Source organism: Salvelinus namaycush, chromosome 4 (assembly GCF_016432855.1).
Source record: "Salvelinus namaycush isolate Seneca chromosome 4, SaNama_1.0, whole genome shotgun sequence".
NCBI lineage: Eukaryota > Metazoa > Chordata > Actinopteri > Salmoniformes > Salmonidae > Salvelinus > Salvelinus namaycush.
Genome location: NC_052310.1, coordinates 24,581,261 through 24,601,485, shown reverse-complemented (window position 1 = coordinate 24,601,485; position 20,225 = coordinate 24,581,261). Strand labels below are relative to the sequence as shown.

General features: G+C 41.7%; 2 protein-coding genes across 2 annotated transcripts in view; one reads left to right on the top strand and one right to left on the bottom strand.

Annotated features, from left to right (window-relative positions):
- plcd3b (phospholipase C, delta 3b) overlaps positions 1-3,320 on the bottom strand; it is a 53,151-nt gene extending 49,831 nt beyond the window's left edge. Inside the window, exon 1 of the mRNA XM_038991549.1 lies at positions 3,002-3,320. Coding sequence (XP_038847477.1) covers positions 3,002-3,083 — 82 coding nt within the window. The 5' untranslated portion in view covers positions 3,084-3,320. The remainder of the gene's footprint in view (positions 1-3,001) is intronic.
- A 2,250-nt stretch (positions 3,321-5,570) lies between these two features.
- Positions 5,571-18,699, top strand: acbd4 (acyl-CoA binding domain containing 4). Its single transcript, XM_038991546.1, has 11 exons — positions 5,571-5,848; positions 5,991-6,201; positions 6,463-6,583; positions 7,051-7,135; positions 7,942-8,062; positions 8,217-8,477; positions 8,717-8,874; positions 9,017-9,230; positions 9,546-9,766; positions 14,213-14,272; positions 17,694-18,699. Exons 2-11 carry the CDS (start codon positions 6,072-6,074, stop codon positions 17,823-17,825), a joined length of 1,503 nt encoding a protein of 500 aa, XP_038847474.1. The 5' UTR covers positions 5,571-5,848; positions 5,991-6,071; the 3' UTR covers positions 17,826-18,699.
- The last annotated feature ends 1,526 nt before the right edge of the window (positions 18,700-20,225 follow it).

Genomic DNA, 20,225 nt, shown 5'->3' with positions numbered 1-20,225 from the left:
AACGTTGGTACCTGGGGCGGCAGGTTGGGCCAGTAACCGAAAGGTTGCTGGATCGAATCCCCGAGCTGACAAGGTAAAAATCTGTCATTCTGCCCCTGAGCAAGGCAGTTAACCCACTGTTCCCCGGGCGCTGTGGATGTCGATTAAGACAGCCTCCCGCACCTCTCTGATTCAGAGGGGTTGGGTTAAATGCGTGAAACACATTTCAGTTTCTAGGCATTCAGTTGTACAACTGACTAGGTATCCCCCTTTCCCTACCTCAGGGTTGCCAGCCCCTTTCCAGGGGTTTTATTTTTATTTAGCGTATAAACTTCTGTGTTTACCTCCCATTTATTGATAAATCTCCCATCATAGTAATATTTCCTGCATCATATCCCCCCACGATACCTTTCCCCATTTCTACACACCATGGACTTTAAAAAAAAACATAAATGAAATTAACCTGTTTAGCTTTCACGCTTCATTTAGGCTAGGCAGTAGGCTTGTATTTGGTGTGATGATCTGTGAGGTGATAACATTTTATTTGCTTTGTGATTTGGCAAAAAAGGTGAATGACTTGTATACACTGTAACAAGTACATCGAAGATTTGTAATATGCTGAAAAGTGGCTAAATTAAGTTAATATTTTTCAGGCAATGGGCGCAGCCATCTTTGGCTTTGTTTATTTGCGTCTCATAATGAATGGAATTCTGGGACAAGGGAGTTATCACCAAGTCAAACATAAACTTGGCTGCCGTCATAAAGAATTTAGCTGCTGTTAGCTTAGCTGACACACATCTCTTTTCTAAACAATATTACATTTCTCCCTTTCTCCAGAGATGTGGTACATTGTAAACAAGTCTAGCAGTTAGGTCGCTAACTTATGTTAAGTTTTTTTGTCAGCGCAACGTGTTATTTAGGCTGGTTTATGGATTGAGTTTAGCTGTGGATGTGTTCCGTGTGATGATTGGATGATGAGGTTCGCATTTATCTTTTACAATAAAAGGTGAAATTGAAGAATAAAGTTGTGAAGACCTTTATTTCCCATCAGTGTAAAACATTGTTTAGATGCTTTTCAGACAACAATGCTGTTTGTTGCATCATACTTTCTGTTGAGATCACTCAACAATGATCACAAATACGTGATTGTACGCATTAAAGGGTTAGCCAAAAAAAGGATATTATGTAGTTTCTTGCAATAGCCCTCTTTGACTTTAAATATAATGTAGTAATGAGTATAATGCTTGTATGGATTTCAACCCCAACACATGTTCATGTCATCGTTACCAATCAACTGCATAACAGTTCAAAAAGACTGACTACCACCACCGATTTCTGTATGGTAGCTATGCTAAACAGCTTATAGAAAAAGGAGTTAGCATTAACAGTCACTTCTTCTAACCCTGAAAAGAGACAACGTCTACATATTATGCAACAAAAACAGCCAAATGTATCCAAAAAGGACTTAAGTAACCATATTGTGGGCCTGTTATAATACATAAATCATAACGGATTTGACAAATATCCACTTTGATAGATAAGATTTGTTGAATGTGCGCCAATCTGGTCAATGCAACGTCTGCATTCCACTGATTCCTTTTGGTCAGGGAGACATTGGAATGGCAGTAGAGGCCTAATCCTGATTTTACTTATGCAGGAAAATAAAAGTAAGGCATGTGATATACCAGCAATTATGTAATATAATTATTGTCAACCTAAAATATGGTCATTTAATTATAAATACAGTTTATATCAGTTTTATACCAATTTCCTGTATAAATAGCCTCAAAAAATATATATGTAAACAGAATGTCTTAAATTGTGTTTTCTTGTAAAGCAGTGTGATACAATATTAGTACTGGTTGCATTTAGAACTTGTCTAAGTCCTATCAACTGATTTCAGCCAGTGTATGGCTGAGGATTGACTGCATTGTTTGAATGGAATGTTGGCATAAAGTTAATTTGACAAATGAATGCTTTAATCATTACTCTAAAACTGTCTGGCTAGCTAACAAACACACAGTGCAGATAAATTCTTCAAATTCATAATTTTACGGTCGACCAACTTCCTGACCAAAATGGCTGCCCTTTATCCCATCATAAGAAGGTGCATGTCCATTCTAGTATTCTATTTCCTAATTCTATTGTCACAACCACAAACTGTCAACTCTATCTGGCTGACAGATTAAGACAGAAAATGAATTTTTGCTCAAATATGTTACATTTAATTAGGTTAAACAATCATAAAAAAGCAACTGAGTAAAAACAAAATTGCTACTGTGTTTTTTTTTTTCAACTCCGTAAAACATTAACTCCATCCGATTTGTGTCTAAAGTATTGGGGATTTTCAAAACAATAATTTTGAATATTTTAAATATATTTCTGTTTCGAGTAACACCCTTATTTACACAATTTAAAATACAGAACGTCTTTCAAGAATCCCTGAATTATAGCCCTTCTATGTAAATTACACTTGTGGACCACAAGAGGTCAATTACCATGTAATAAATGCTGATAACTTTCTAATCATAAATGTTACAGTGATCAATTATTATTGGTTTGATTACTGATTTTTCCTAATTTCCTGGTGCGTTGAGAATACATAGCCTACTGGAAGCCCATCAATGTAACGTTAATCTCAGAACAGTGTATATTGCAGATACATTTTTTTTGATCAATGTCTTCTCCCTTCTGTAATTTCAGGAATATAATATGACCTGTTCTGTAGCCTACTGTATTGTTATTTGTGAAATAGTATGCACGAATTGTGGACATCGTAGAAATGTGTGTGCCAGTTATTAATGGTTAGCTAGCTAAAGAAATGATTGAACTAACGTTACAACACAACCCAGGGATGGGATAGAGAAAACGGTAGCAAGCGTTGTTTTTGTGAGCATACAGAGATAACGGTCCTGCCAGCCTACTACATGACAAGACCTGGGCTATGAACCAGTTTACCAGTTTACCAGATATACATTTCTTTCACATTGAGATAGCTAACGTTAATTCGCCAAATGCTTACCTAAATTTTTAAGAGGGTCGATAGTCTTTGATTCGGACGTCCCGGCTCCATTCTTCACGGGCTTCTTGCCGTTGCCTAGCATGATCAAAGACGCTGCCGCTTGAGCTCTCCCTCTTTCTGGTTATCCCTAGCTAGCTAACGTTAGTTAGTTAGCTAGCTATATACGCCTATTGTTGAGCGAGTTCAGCTTTTCAATGCCACCGAAAGATTATAGCACAGTTTACTGTTTTGATTATAGACTGCATCAAGTTCTTGCTAGAACATGTAGGCTAGTTTGTAACTGAGCTAGCTAGCTTTCTCCAAGACTGCAGCGCCTCATGATTTTATTCCTTTGGAGCAAAGGCGAGACTGAACAGCCAGCCCATCTTTGATTATGTCATGCCACGGATTGGAGGCAAACTGTGGTGTAATCATTAGTCTAAACCGTTGCAACGTTTTGCAACTACAAACGAGGGTTTCTATTGAAAACATTCAGGTATGTCCCTCCCCGTTTCGTTCAGTTTGCTTAAGTTTAAGAAACGTTTTGCAACAGATTTGGCGTAATGAATATGCACCTGAACAAGCGCACGAGAACGGTAACTGATTATTATATCCTGAGATCAGATACTAACCATGCCAATGCACCTTGAATTCACATTTATTCAAATAAACGAAAAATAAAACACAATATTTAACAGTAATATTTCTCTGTAATAAGGAAAATATTGAAATTATAGGCTCTGTTGCCCTTGTGCTTGAATACCTCCTGGAAAAAATATGTTTTTAGTAGGCATGGATTAGATTATCACAGTCAGAAAATCTTGAAGAACTGTGTCAAAACATTAACCTTTTTACTTTGGCTTTTCAAACCACACCCTGTGACATGCACAGTGGAGGGCTTGTTCATATACTGAACAAAAATATAAACGCAAAATGCAACAATTTCAATGATTTTACTGAGTTGCAGTTCATATAAAGAAATCAGTCAATTGATATAAATTCATTAGGCCCTAATCAATGGATTTCACATGACTGGGCAGGGGCATAGCCATGGGTGGTCCTGGGAGCGCATGGGCCCACCCACTGGGAAGCCAGGCCCAGCCAATCAGAATTATTTTTTCCCAACAAAAGGGCTTTATTACAGACATAAATACTCCTCAATTTCATTAAATTATAAGGCAACAGCTCTGGTGGACATTCCTGCAGGCAGCATGTCAATTGCACACTCCCTCAAAACTTGAGACATCTGTGTTATTGTGTTGTGTGAGAAAACTGCACATTTTTGAGTGGCCTTTTATTGTCCCCAGCACAAGTTGTACCTGTGTAATGATCAAATCAAATGTATTTATATAGCCCTTCTTACATCAGCTGATATCTCAAAGTGCTGTACAGAAACCCAGCCTAAAACCCCAAACAGCAAGCAATGCAGGTGTAGAAGCACGGTGGCTAGGAAAAACTCCCTAGAAAGACCAAAACCTAGGAAGAAACCTAGGTTTTGAGAGAAAGAGAGAGGAACCAGGCTATGAGGGGTGGCCAGTCCTTTTCTGGCTGTGCCGGGTGGAGATTATAACAGAACATGGCCAAGATATTCAAATGTTCATAAATGACCAGCATGGTCAAATAATAATAATCACAGTAGTTGTCGAGGGTGCAGCAAGTCAGCACCTCAGGAGTAAATGTCAGTTGGCTTTTCATAGCCGATCATTAAGAGTATCTCTACCGCTCCTGCTGTCTCTAGAGAGTTGAAAACAGCAGGTCTGGGACAGGTAGCACGTCCGGTGAACAATGATCATGTTGTTTAATCACCTTCTTGATATGCCACACCTGTCAGGTGGCTGGGTTACCTTGGCGGCAGATAGCCTAGTGGTTAGAGCGTTGGTCTAGTAACCGAAAGGTTGCAAGATTGAATCCCTGAGCTAACAAGGTAAAAAAAATCTGTCGTTCTGCCCCTGAACAAGGCAGAACGACCCACTGTTCCTAGGCCATCATTGAAAACAAGAATTTGTTCTTAACTGACTTGCCTAGTTGAATAGTTAAAAGTAAAAACAACTTTAAATGCTCACTAACAGGGATGAGCAATACATTTGAGAGAAATAAGCCTTTTGTATGGATCAACATTTCTGGGATATTTTGTTTCAGCTCATCAAACATGAACATGTTGCGTTTATATTATTGTTCAGAATGGATAGGCGTAATCCTGGGAAAATATTGCCCCCTAGCCCTGGCTAGATAGAAATTGCAGTGGTGGACACATTAAATCATTTTTTTTTTATATAGCATGTGATTGTTTGGCAATACAAGCACTGGTTTGTGCCACTGACCTATACATGCTTATATATATAGGGCTACCTACATGTACAGTTTTCTGACAAATACTTGTATATGACAATAGCCCTTCTAAACACTGTAAAATAATAATAGCTTGCTAAAATTGACAAAATTGTGCTGCAACGTATTATTGTTTTTGCTTATATAGTGTGCACTGTGCATGAAAATTATTAACATTGAACCAATCAAGAAATGTATTTATTATTTTACACCGACACGCACATCACTTTGGAGAGGGCGTAGCCACATGTTGCCATGTGACCCAACACGGAAGACCACTCTGCAACTGTACGAAGTAAAGGATATTGAAGGTCTCGACAAACAACTTTATTAATTCGTTTGACTCAAATAATACACTTATCATCTGCAACATTAGCTTTGCATATCTGTAATTTGGGCGTTTTAAATGTTCTTGAAAACCTGCCATCTCATATCTGTCAACAACGTTTTTACAAGCGTGTTCGGTGCTGCTGTCATGATAAAAAGACGGGGCGACTACAAGTGATTTGAGCAGAGATTCGGAGGCACCAACTAGAAAAGGCAAGTGGACTAACCGGTTGGTACTCAATCTGGTTGGCGACTCAATGCTTATCAATGTTGTTTGTTATTGTGTTTGAACCAGCAGCAGGCTTGCTAACTTACCATATCATTCGTTATGTCATCGAATTATGTGCCTTTCCAGCTCGTTTCAGTCCTATTGATTCGTCGTTGGTTTGAGTTGGCGAAGGACATCGTAGCAGTCCCTTGTCGCTTCCCCGGTTGAATGCCACAGGGCTGTGCCTTCATAGAGAGACGGCAGTTTGCAATGCCAGTTCCAGTTATGGCAGAGTCGGTGGACCACCAGAAACGCTTCCAGGCCGCTGTCGACGTCATTCAAAACCTTCCCAAAAGTGGTGGGCGACTAGTATACAGGGACATAACCTATATCTATTTAATTCCAGTGATATCATATAACAGAATTGGCAGTGTATAGACATATAATTAGTTGTTGTGTTTTGTAAACAAAGCTCCATTGAGTGCTTAGCTGAAAGCTCATTAGGCCCAACCAGTGATTTTATTGATCAGCTACTGCTACTCTTTTACACAAGGCTTACCCACATGTAGGTCAACCAAAGTGTAATAGACACTGAATAACAACTGAATAACTCTTGCAGGTGCCTACCGGCCCCCCTATGAAGTGATGCTGCGGTTCTACTGCCTGTACAAGCAGGCGGTGTGCGGACCCTGCACAGTGTCTCGACCAGGCTTCTGGGACCCAGTAGGTCGCTATAAATGGTGAGTGTGTGTCTGCACAAGTGGATATGAGAGGCTGTATATGTGTGTCTGCGTGGGTGAATGTACATATTTAGTAGGTAATGATGTAGGAGTGTAATTTGATCCAAGATCTGCTAGGGACAACTTCTACCTCGAGCCAAACTAGTTGAGCCAGGTAAGAGTGTTTCAGTTGGCAGGCGCCTCCACACCAGGCGTGGTTTTAGCTCATTAGCGTTTGGACTGGCACTACAACTGCTGACAGCTGTCACAATCCCTTACTATTCCCTGTTACTTCTCAAGTGCATGTGTGCTGCTGTTGTACAGGATGGAGTTATTCCCCCTCTAATGGTGATTGTTCCAAACTAACACCTCACTCGTAGTCCATTGGGTGGTGCTCTTTTTCAAATTATATACTAACAGTGGTACGAAGATGATACAGAGAGATGTTAGCTAGAGAACACTGTTTTGGTGTCGTTTTGTATCCATAGGGATGCCTGGAGCCGATTAGGGGAGATGAGCAGTGAGAGTGCCATGGCGGCGTACGTGGATGAGATGAAGAAAGTAGCACAAGAGGTACAGCTGAGTCGTCCTACTCCTTCATGCACGTCCAAATAAACATATGTGCTTCTCTACCTTTTTTATACCAGGAACAGCTAACATTAAAACTAGCCCTCTAGAACCGTCTAAATCAGTGCCCGCTAACCGTCAGAGGGACTGGTCAGCAACCTAACAGGGGCCAGTGTTGGTCCGTGGGCCATCATATTGTATGTGTTTAGACTGAAGGTAGACAGCGTTTTGACGTTGCCACGAGCATCACCGCAGATATTGAGATGATCAATGCAAGACTGTGATCTCACACGGTCGCACAGAGTATCTGCGCGTGTGCGTGGGTGCGCTTCACGCTGCTACTACGTTGTAGCTACGGGACCAAAACTGCAAAGAAGTTTAGCCCCACGCTTCAACACTCTTAAGTTGTTGCAGAAATCGACACGATATTGCTGTTTACCGTGTGTATCGCCGAGTCTACTTTTGAATATAAACATGCACACCACAACCACCCTGTATCTTCTTTTGGGGATGGGAATAAAAGCCTTGGGACCCGTAATCACAAAACATCTCAAAGTATGATTGTTGATCTCTAGGATCATGTCCCCCCCCCCGTCAATGTAATCTTATTCATTATGGTCTATCGAAAAGAGAACATGTATCGTAGTTGAGCAGTCCTGCCTGATCTGAGATATGAATACTGACCCTGTTGTTTAGTTAATCAATTCCTCCTGCGATACTGTCCATCATATAAAAATGAAATGTTATCTTATAGCATATACATGCATTCACATAAAGAGCCCCAATTGAGAGAAAAAATGTCTCCCTTGTAGGTTATTGACACAATGCCCATCAATGAGAAGACTGCATCACTGTTCCACCACTTTGAGCCCCTTTACGTGGTCATCCACGACATGCCCCGGCCACCAGACACCTTGCTGGACCTAAGAGAAGGTCAGTGCACTACTGGACTTTAGACCACTATCTGTATTGTTGGTGTTGAAAGAAAACATTCCCTGCATGTTATCTGAGCCTCAGTCATATAAGGTCACAATATGCTCAAATGGACTTTGATTTACTGTGTGTGTGTGTGCGCGTGCTTGCGTAGACGTTAAGGGCTTTGACAAGGCAGCCAGTCCAGTGAAGGTTGAACAAGAGAGGGAGACCCAAGAAGAACCTGTCCCAGATAAGGACCCTGCACTAGATGAAGAGCCTGCCCTGGAGCAGGTGCCTGTCCCAGGAGAAGAACCCGTCACAGAGGAGGTACCTACCCTGGAAGAGGTGGCCCTCGCAGAGAAGGTGCCTGTCCCAGGAGAGGTGCCCAGTCAGACACAACAACAACCAGTCACCTTCAACGGTGAACCCCAGGGTAAGAGTCATGCTCACCTCTCTCTGTTTCAAGAGACTAAATCCTGCCAAGCTAGAGGGTAGCTACACCCAGGCAAGAAAATACTGTCACTCCATAGAACCCATACCAGATGGATGGATGGATGGATGGATAGGCAAATGGATATTTACCCACTTGTAGCTAACTTGATGCATTTTCTATTCAACACAACTGACTTTCTCCTAACTATACTGTTGATATGTCTCACAATGGTTACACAGGGCCAAATGTACAAGGCTTCCTCTTTCCAGAGCCTGTTCCTGAGCTTGTTCCGTCTGAGGCCATGGGGTCGCCTGAGGTGTTGTTGTTGACCAGTGACTCAGAGAGTGAGATCTTCGTTGACTCTGTGGATTCTGTGGAAAAGCTGGACAATATCAAGGTACCGTAGGGCCTGAAATAATGGGACTTTAAACTCGCATTCTTGTAATCTAAGTTGTTGTTCTCTGGGTCCTTTGTAAGTGGATCCAAATAAAGGACCATATTCTGTATGTATGTGTGTGTGTGTGTTTGTTTATACACAGGTTGTCCCCAAGTCAAAGTCAAACGGCCTCCATAACGGCCATGCTTACTCGGAGCCCTCCTCAGTCCAAGCCAATCACACAGAGACGGTCTGCCAGGCAACGCAGGTGGGGGCAGGGCAAGGTGGAGAGGGGGCAGGGGATGGAGGGGGACCGCCCATGAGGAGGAGTCGGGATGCAGGAAGAGACGGGATGAGGGACCACGGATGGAGAGAACGTGAGTTAAAGGCTCTTCCTCTCATTTTCCTAAAATATCTGTCCTCTCCTTGCCTTTTCTCCTTCATTGCACTGATCTAAAAAAGAGCGGAACAGGTGAAAGCCAGCTTAATAGTGTGTCCACCATATTATTTTAATTTTTCAAATATTTTTCAATCTGTGCAGATGAAGGGGAGGTGAGAAACAGAATTCTATGTAATTGTGTTAGAGCCAGAGAGAGTGTGTGAATGAACATGTGTGTTTGCAAGTATTCCTGTTGTGTGTGTGTGACGTGCATGTGGCATATATGCCAATTACACATATGCACTATGCCTAGGTGGTGTTCCCCAAGGCAGCCACAGGCGGGCGGGGAGAGAGGCCCTGGGGGCAGGGGGAGGGGCTGGCCGAGGGGGAGGAGACGGCTCAGAGGGAGGGGCTGAGAGGCTGCAGGACATCCAGGTGCAGCAGCAGATCCTGCTGGCCCTACGGAGGCTCAGAGAGGACATGCGGAGCGTCATGGAGAGACTGGAGGCAGTGGAGAGACTAGCTGCAGCACAGGTAGATATGATTTGATGTATCCATAGAGTTGAATAGAGAGCATGGAGATTAAACATTTTAGTAATTTAGCAGACACTCTTATCCAGAGTGAGTTACATTCATCTTCATCTGACATTCATCTTCATCTTAAAGAGGAATCGAAAAAACCCTAAATTACCAATTTCTTGCAATTATTATTCATAGTAAGGCATAAACATTCATGAAATAAGTTTTAACTAGAGGTTTAGTACAATGTACTACTTAATGGACATAAACTGGCTAATCATTTAGATTTCTTTTTTCTTGGTCCTGTGCATTTCTAAATAAAACAAAAACCCGTGTGAACACCCTCAAAAATGTTCTTATTATTTTAGAAGCAATAGTGAATTGTGCAAGGTGTCCCAATATATTAGAGCGCAGCCTAGCTTTTCCTGGGACTTCACAAGAGTAGAGGATGAGCTAAAAGGCAAGTGGAGGTACGTAAATGCGCAGGACAACAGTGAAGACTAGAGATCACGTACCTATACTGAACAAAAATGTAAACGCAACAATTTCAAAGATTTTACTGAGTTACAGTTCATATAAGGAAATCAGTCAATTGAAATTCATTCATTAGGCCCTAATCTATGGATTTCACATGACTGGGAATACAGATATGCATCTGTTATTAACAGATACCTTTAAAAAAAATAAAAAATACGTGTGGATCAGAACCAGTCAGTATCTGGTGTGACCACCATGCCTCATGCAGCGCGACATCTCCTTCGCATAGAGTTAATCAGGCTGTTGATTGTGGAATGTTGTTTTCAGCTTCCAGGAGTTGTGTGCAGATCCTTGCGACATGAGGCCGTGTATTATCATGCTGAAACATGAGGTGATGGCGTGGAATGAATGGCACGCCAATGGGCCTCAGGATCTGGTCACGGTATTTCTGTGCATAAAAAATGCCATAGATAAAATGCAATTGTGTTCATTGCCCGTAGTGTATGCCTGCCCATACCATAACCCCACCGCCACCGTCGGGCTCTCTGTTCACAACGTTGACAACAGCAAACCGCTCGCCCACACGACGCCATACACGTGGTCTGCGGTTGTGAGGCCGGTTGAAAGTACTGCCAAATTCTCTAAAACGAAAATAAAAATAATTAAAGGCCTGCTCGCTAGGCAGAACAGACAGAATGGTCCAAACAAACAAGCCAGCTGGAACCCGTTAGAACAAGTTGACGCTGGTCAGAACCCATAAGAACCAGTTGAAACCAGTCAGAACTATCTTAAACCATTCCAAACACATCAGAACCAGTTGAAACTGGTCCACAGGCCATCAAACCAGTTGAAACTAGTCCACGTTCCTTCAGAAGCAGTTGAAACCAGACCACAGACCTTCAGAACCAGAGGTAACCATTTCAGAACCAGTTGAAACCATCAGAACGAGTTTAAACCTGTTCCAGTTGGACTGTGCCAAGGTAGATCTGAGTGCTTCTTCTGTTCAGGCCATGACCATTGCACTTTCTTTCACAAATTGTGAAATTGTATTGTATTGTAGAAATGTAAAGTTATTTTCTGGCAACAGCTCTGGTGGACATTCCTGCAGTCTGCATGGCTATTACACAATTCCTCAAAATTTGAGACATCTATGACATTGTATTATCTGACAAAACTGCACATTTTAGAGTAGCCTTTTATTGTCCCCAACACAAGGTACTACTATGTAATGATGTTGCTGTTTAATCACCTTCTTGATATGCCACACCTGTCAGATTGATGGATTATCTTGGCAAAAGAGAAATGCTTAGTGTAGTTAGAAGCTCATTCTTAACCTTCATTTTTTGGCTAAATAGTATTATTGCAATATTATTATTATTGCGGGTAATTTCTATGTTCCAAATGGTTGTCAATTTCATCTTCATCACACTATATCGCACTAGCTGTACTACTCTCACTTTCATACTATTCCTCCCTTCAAACTCTCTTCAGCAATTTATTTGATATTATGCCTTTGCATTATCATATATATATATATATATATATATATATATATATATATATATATTTCTGATATTTTAACAGAATACAGACTAGCTGGACCTACTGCAGCGAATTTGTCAGTTGAGATGACGGGGGGACAGCCCTTACCCCCGAGGTGCCTTATTGCTATTATAAACTGGTTTCCAGTGTAATTAGAGCAGTAAAAATAAGTTTTGTCGTACCCGTGGTATACGGTCTGATATACCATGGTTGTCAGCCAATCAGGGCTCGAACCACCCAGTTTATAATCCAAAATATATCCTAATGCATCTACCCATAGCCTATAGGCCTGGCATGTATAGTCAACCTTTCGCATCGGCTATGGGTCTAGGCAACTCTTTACAATTTACAAGGTGCAGAGAGGCACATTTGCAGGCCAGTCATATGGGTGTATTTTGTTAGGATGTATTAGCGTTAGCCATCGGAAATATGGGCTTCTCCTGATATACTGAGAATGCCTGTCGTGGATCATCATTCTCCCAAGTCGTCCTATAAATAATGTGGCCACCAGTATGCTTGAAGACCTGAACACTGTTGAAAAAGAGGAATAAATCCAAAACTGAGGCTTGAATTCAAAAATAGAGATGTTTTATTGTTATTCAGGTGAAGCTTACCGCGTGCGCTGCCGCCTCTCCAAGACATGGAGTCCCTCCATCCACAGGCAAGATGGTAGCAACTAGGTGCTTCACCAACTGTAGCTACTGTACTTTGATAATAAAAGTGATTATTTGTTTATTTAGAATTTTAACAAGATTTGAACAAGCTATACTGGACATTAGGCATCACGAGTTTAATGCAAATATGTCTTGCATTTCATAGTCATTTTGCATACTATTGAGATGAGAGAGCTGTCACTCCTTACAGTAAAAGCCATCAGAAATCAACGTTCCAAATTGTTCTATCCAACCGATGCCGTTGATGGTAGCGTCGTTACCATGGCAATTGTAATGGCGGAACCCAGTCCCAAATTAGCATTTTATCAAAATATTCAAAGTAGAAATGTGTATATGACAAACATCCCGGTCACATAGGATTTGTATAGATTGTTTTATTTGACGTACCTTGTAAAATGTTTCCATTCCCCTTTAAGGTAGCTAGGTAAAACAACCACGTATCACAGTCACTAACCACATTTTCATCCACAGTTTTTGTGAGTAAAGTCATAACGTATAAAAAAAAACTATGACAGCTGTTTTGGTACAATTTTATAAATGCCGACAGATAATTTGTTCGTTTGACATGGTGGGATTATTTTGTCTGTAAAACTAATTATACGAGAAATGGCGGTAGAAACGGCCTTTATGCGCAAATATTGATATAATAACCATCATATCGAAGTAAACTTGGAGTCACACAATGATATGATGTGTGGCCCTCCCACTACGACTCGGGAGTTTATTAGGCTACAGATGAAATAAGTTATTATGAACTTCACAGGGTGGTGAAAGTGCACGGTGATGAGCTTGATGTTCGATTCCAATAAATATCGAGGGTCTTATTCTGGTGACATGATGAGTGATACTTGACTGCCGTTTGACAAATACAAATATTCTCGCTCTTATCCATAATAATCTCATTTTGTAGACTAGCCTACCTGCACAGTCTACCCGCACCGTATCTGCCAGCTGTTGGCTAGAGTGCACGTGCCAAGACCAGAGTAGGCACATTTGCTATTTAACGCAAGTTGGAAATGCGATGGAAACAAATTGAATTTGAGATTTTTTTATTCGGTAAATGAATTTAAGCAAAAAATGTACATTTTGTGTGCACTACGTCATCACGCAGTGATATTTATCCGAAGACAAGTCAGTTTAGTGGAAACACCACTAGTGGGAAAATGTGCATATTTTCTTTAATGCGGATTTTTTATTTTTTTATTTATTTGACTAGGCACGTCAGTTAAAAACAAATTCTTATTTACAATGACTGCCTACCCTGGCCAAACCCGGACGATGCTGGGGCAATTGTGTGCCACACTACGGGACTCTCAATCATTGCTGGAAGTGATGCAGCCTGGATTTGCATAAAAGTCTTTCGCCATTTGGTTGGAAACCTAGCTACTGTAAAAATATTATACCAAAAAAATTTGCAAAGTCAATGCTAGTAAGAAAAGACAAGTGCAAGTGTTAGTGCAAGAAAGGCAAGTACAAGGGTAGGGTGTTAGTTATTATATATATATATTTTTACCCTCAATGGTGCTGCCCATGCTGTCACAAGAGGCCATTAGAAAGACATTAGCTCTCTAGTACATCTCTATGGGTGTATCTTTCTGTAATGAGCGGTGAAGTTGAGCGGGAAAGCAACTACTGACGACCGACCATCTGGCATTTTCTTTCTTATACGTTCTAGACCTTGGTCAAATACATACTGTATGTTGAATACCTTCATATATTTAAAAGTATTGGAGTATTTTGTGTATTCACCAATGTATCCCATCACCAGGCCCAGAATTCAGACTGGAGACCATGTCTTCAGTGTGCTGCCTCAGCCGCCCAATCAGAGGTAAGGGTGTGGAGGTATCCGAAAATTCAATGTGCATCTATTTATCTCTGTCTTACTAGCTTTTGGCAATATGCTCATTGTGGTTTGTGCAGTAACAGTAGCGTGGTCACAAACTCAGGTCCTGGAGAGCTACTGTAAAGGGTGTGCAGGGTTTTTTCCCCAGTCCCAGCACTGTTTAACTTATTTTGTACATAATGTTGCTGCTACCATTTCTTATGACCGAAAAGAGCTTCTGGAAATCAGAACAGCGATTACTCACCTTGAACTGGACGAAGAATTTCTCTTTAATGAGTCGGACGAGGGATTTACTCCAAACACCTGAACAGCCCCTCATCCCCGTCATTCGCAGGAGAACGAGACTGAAAAGATATCGAGGAAGGAGATCAGATCCGCCGACGAGTGGCTAATCTGCCATCGGTACTATTGGCCAACGTACAATCACTGGATAATAAATTGGACAAACTAAAAGCACGTATATCCTACCAACAGGACATTTAAAAACTGTAATATCTTATGTTTCACTGAGTCGGGGCTGAACGACGACATGAATAACATATAGCTGGCGGGTTATACACTATCAGCAGGATAGAACAGCAGCCTCTGGTAAGACAAGGGGAGGCGGTCTGTATATTTTTAAACAACAGCTGGTGCACGATATCTAAGGAAGTCTCAATGTTTTGCTCGCCTGAGGGAGAGTATCTCATGATAAGCTGTAGACCACACTATCTACCTAGAGTTTTCATCTGTATTTTTTGTAACTGTCTACATACCACCACAGACCAATGCTGGCACTAAGGCCGCACTCAATGAGCTGTATACCGCCATAGGCAAACAGGAAAACGCTCATCCAGAGGCGGCGCTCTTGGTGGCCAGGGACTTTAATGCAGGGAAACTTAAATCCGTTTTACCAAATTTCTACCAGCAACTCTAGACCACCTTACTCCACACATAGAGACACTTTCAAAGCTCTCCCTCGCCCTCCATTTGGCAAATCTGACCATAATTATATTCTGTTTCCTGCTTACAAGCAAAAATTAAAGCAAGAAGCACCAGTGACTCGGTCAATAAAAAAAGTGGTCAGATAAAGCAGATGCTATGCTACAGGACTGCTTTGCTAGCACAGACTGGAATATGTTCCGGAATTCTTCCGATGGCATTGGAGTACACCACATCAGTCACTGGCTTCATCAATAAGTGCATCGATGACGTCGTCCCCACAGTGACTGTACGTACATACTAGGGATGCACGATATATCGGTGACCATATCGGAATCGGACGATATTAGCTAATAATGTCGGTATCGGCCCGATGTCTAGTTTAACACTGATGTGCAAAACCGATGTCAAAGCTGACTTGCATACCTATATAACGTAAGTAGATGACGTAATGATGCCATGGAAAATACAGCGCTACACAGAATAAAAGCAGAAAAATACTAAGCGCACACTTCCAACAACTAAACAAGTTCAAGTCGAGCAGTTATTTGAAAGAGTAGGAACATTTCAGGAAGACAACTCAAAGGCGAAATCCATTAACGCCAAGATAATGGAATTCATTCCCCCTGACAATCAACCGTCCTCTGTCGTGGATGATGTTGGCTTTCACCGACTGGTCGAGCCTCTGTACACACTATTTTTCAGATGTTGCCCTACCGGAGTTACACAGTATTGTTGAAACACACATATTTGATCTACGTGCTATGGGCGTCGCTGCTATTAGCTTCACAACTGACATTTGGACCAGCGACGTCAGCCCCGTGAGCATGCTGAGTCTGACAGCACAGTGGGTCGACGAGGATTTCGTACTGAGGAAAGCCGTATTGTATGCTCTAGAATCTGCTGGTTCTCATACCGCTGCTGCCATTTCAATGGCATTTGAGAACATGTTTGAAACTTGGAAACATGAACACACTCCTAGCACCATTCGAACAACTGACTCGAGAAATAAGCTCATCAACTGTGTCTGCAGCAGACGCGATACACTCTGTCATGATATTGAAATGCCTGCTCAACAAAACAGCTGACAGACCGTGGGGTTAAAACTTACAAAAGTACTCGAGGCTGTGAACAAGTGATTTGGTGGCATTGTCTCTGAGCCTCTTCACTGTGTCACCACCATGCTCGATGCTAGGTACAAGGACCGATACTTTGATGCAAACAAAAAAGAGTTTACGTGAAATGTTACATACACAGCTGGACAAGATGGAAACGGACACAGAGACAGTGCGCACCGGGGAAGACAGACAGAGCTGAAACTTCACTGCTTGACATGTATGATGAAATCCTGGTTGAGAATGAAATGACTGAACAAATGAACAGTGAAACAGCACAGCAAGTAAGTGAAAGAAATAGGTTTGGGGACATACGTAAATGGCAACAAAATAACGTTTTGGTCTGTGTGGTGTGTGTGTGTGTAACCTTTTATTTAACTAAGCAAGTCAGTTAAGAACAAATTCTTATTTACAATGACGGCCAACCCCGGCCAAACCCGGATGACGCTGGGCCAATTGTGCGCCACACTATGGGACTCCCAATCACAGCCGGATGTAATACAGCCTGGATTCGAACCAGGGACTGTAGTGATGCCTCTTGCACTGAGATGCAGTGCCTTAGACCGCTGCGTCCATGTGTGTGTTAACTTTCGGTTAACCTTTTAAGTATTCTAATACAGTTAAATAGTTATCGGTTATCAGTGTCGTTTTTTGGCAAGGAAAATATTGGATATTGGTATCGGCCAAAAATGTCATATCGGTGCATCCCTAGTACATACCCCAACCAGAAGCCATGGATTACAGACAACATCTGCACTGAGCTAAAGGGTAGAGCTGCCGCTTTCAAGGAGCGGGACTCTAACCCGGAAGCTTGTAAGAAATCCCACTATGCCCTCCAACGAACCATCAAACAGGCAAAGCATCAATACAGGACTAAGATCGAATCATACTACACCGGCTCTGAAGCTCGTCGGATGTGACAGGGCTTGCAAATTATTACAGACTACAAAGGGAAGCACAGCCAAGAGCTGCCCAGTGACACGAGCCTACCAGACGAGCTAAATTACTTCTATGCTCGCTTCGAGGCTAGTGACACTGAACATGCATGAGAGCATCAGCTGTTCTGGACGACTGTGTGATCATGCTCTCCGCAGCTGATGTAACTTAACTGCATTGTTGGTGTAGGGCTTGTACGTAAACATTTCATTCTAAGGTCTATACCTGTTGTATTCGGCGCATGTGACAAATACAATTTGATTTGAACACACTTGGTTCAACTAATCAAGACAGTCATAAGTGGGATTGGGCATGTTAATACTTGGCTGGATCAAAAGCCGACACATCCTCTACAGCAGTTATGAATTCATTCCTATTAGAATACTGTACGTTTTCAGGTTTGTCACCCTAAATGTCCCATATGTTCTTCCCAGGAGGAGAGTTGGTGGCCGTTCCCTGAAGTATCAGGACGGACGATGCTGCTTCTGCTGCTGTGGCCCCTGGTGGCTCAGGGCATAGTCTTTCTACTGCGGAAGGGCCAAAAGAAGGCCCGTATCTCTACTTGAAGCCAACGGACCACAAAGTAGTCCCATATCCCCCCCTTAGGAATCCATTGGAGGAAGAAGTATTTCTTTTTTATTTCAATAGGACTCTATGGGACAATGGAGGTCGTTAGCAGATCTGTTTTTGGTGTCTTGCAAACTCCTATGGTCATTGGTGTGACAATGATCATAGGAGACATCACAAACATATATGGGACAATGGAGGTTGTGTATTTCCACATGAATCCACTGGAAGAAGTTGTTGGCAGTCCTATAGGACGTTATTGGAGGAGAAAGTCTCTCACTCTCTTCAGTACTGTTATGTACATTGCTCAAGTATTGGGAGAAACCTGAACATGTTTAAATGACAAATGTGTCACATGCTGTGCTGTTCTTTTAACCTTCAGGTTGAAGGATCTGGTCCCGTATTCACAAAGAGTACTGACATAAGATCAGATTGCCTTTTAGATCATAGTGGAAAGAGATCATCATAATGATTCGAGATCAGACGCTGCTATTCTTGAGACGCTTTTTGAATACGGGACCCTGATCCACTTTGGTGTTCCTTGTCCCCTCACTAACACTAATAAATCATGATTTAATTTATAGCTATTTAATCTTAAATCACAGAATTGTTTTCAAATAAATAATTGGGATGAATAAGCACTTTTCTCAGATCATATTTGATCCAATGATTTCAGTGGGGCACAGAATTGGATATGAGTGCACTGGCAATTGCTCCAGAATGCACACGAGATAAACAATGTTCAGTTAATATGTAAGGAGAAATTATTCTACTTAGTCACCAATGGTTGAAAGATAATCATTTTTCAAGCTATTGTTATATGAACAGCCTTGGTGTAGTGAATGATTTCAAATAAATATGGTCTGAAAAATGTGAATTCTTACAGTTGTGAGGATATATATATATATAGAAGAAAAGAAGCAAGACACTTTCGAACTGCAGGTGTTGCCAACGGCTAAGAATGACATGACATTGGGGGGGGGGGGGGGGGGGGGGTTCTTTATATCTAATGGAAGATGCCAGTCTTTGACCAAAGAATGAATAAAGTCACCTGCAAATTTCAAAACAAATAATTTAATATATTATGTATAATATATACACAGGTTAACTTAACAAGCTTTGTACAACTGTTACAAAATTGGTCCACGCACAATCACCCACGGACATACAGTACATGCACATGGGCACACACAGACAGACAGGGAGAGATTGAGTCGTATAGCTATGGAAGAGACCATGGAGTGGGTAGCTAGGAGGACATTGGTTGGCAGTGCAGTTTGGTTAATCTTCATCTCCACGTTGGTTTTCAGACCCAGTTTATAACTATGGTTCATAATGATCAGTACATGAAAGAAGAAACAGGAAAAATATCTAAAATGCAAAATGAAAACCTTAAAACAGTTAAGACTCCAGGGTTCTTTAGATCATGGGAGAAATTTTTCAGAGGAGGACCGAGGTATCTCCAAACCACCACTTCATCAACTGCTCAAAATGAAAATGCTGTCTCTGTAATACTGATAACAACCGGAGCAACTCTTGGCATGTGTGAGAATCTGTGTGTAAGTGCTTCTCAACTCTTTTTATCCTGCCTTTCTTGGCTTCCCAGTATTGATATGATTGAATGGCCCCAATTGTCAAAATGAGTTTGGCATGACTTAAAATAGCTGCCATAGACACCTTTTTCCTGCAATGGAGGACTGAAGAGAGGTCTGGGTCCTCCACATGCACAGGCAGATACAATAGGCTTGTGTTAAAACACGTAGGCTTTGCATATGTAAGATCCCCCATATTTGGAACATGCGTTATCATATTCAATTGTCCAAGGAAACTTTGGCACAGTGGCCCACATGGGTTTAGAGTTCCAGAGGAGTAAAACTTAGTCCAATGCATGTATTTTGTCCTGAGGGATCCATGTAGTTCCCTGTTGATCCACAGTGGGGCTTTGGAAGAGCTTAGTAAAGGGCAGTGTGGGCAGTACTAGTCTATGGAGAAGATGCTAACAAGTTAACTAGATGCTAACACATTGCCTATGCTGGTCCTTAAATAACATTTTCCACTATCGTGCCATCCCGAACCATAACACTGGAAAGAGAACCAAACTTGTACAGCTGGGACAGCATAATAGTATGAAAAGGTGGGTGCTGTTGGGGTTTAAAGTCGACAGCGTAGGCTTATGCTGGGATTCAAAACGATTGCAGGGTATAGGCATTGCGGCTTTTAAGGCATTGTTCCCGGAGATCCCATTCATAGTAAATGCTGCATATGTCAGTTAATTATTATTTTTTACCCTTTTTTTCTCCCCAATTTTCGTGGTATCCAATTGGTAGTTAGTCTTGTCCCATCGCTGCAACTCCCATATGGAGTCGGGCGAGGTGAAGGTCGAGAGCCATGCGTCCTCC

What these genes read in the sequence shown, in the direction of transcription:
- acbd4 (XM_038991546.1), top strand. Translation starts at nt 6,072, where the DNA reads ATGCCACAGGGCTGTGCCTTCATAGAGAGACGGCAGTTTGCAATGCCA. An exon ending in TCAAAACCTTCCCAAAAGTG is followed by an intron (nt 6,202 to 6,462) that starts GTGGGCGACTAG and finishes TAACTCTTGCAG; the next exon opens with GTGCCTACCGGCCCCCCTAT. An exon ending in AAAAGCTGGACAATATCAAG is followed by an intron (nt 8,875 to 9,016) that starts GTACCGTAGGGC and finishes GTTTATACACAG; the next exon opens with GTTGTCCCCAAGTCAAAGTC.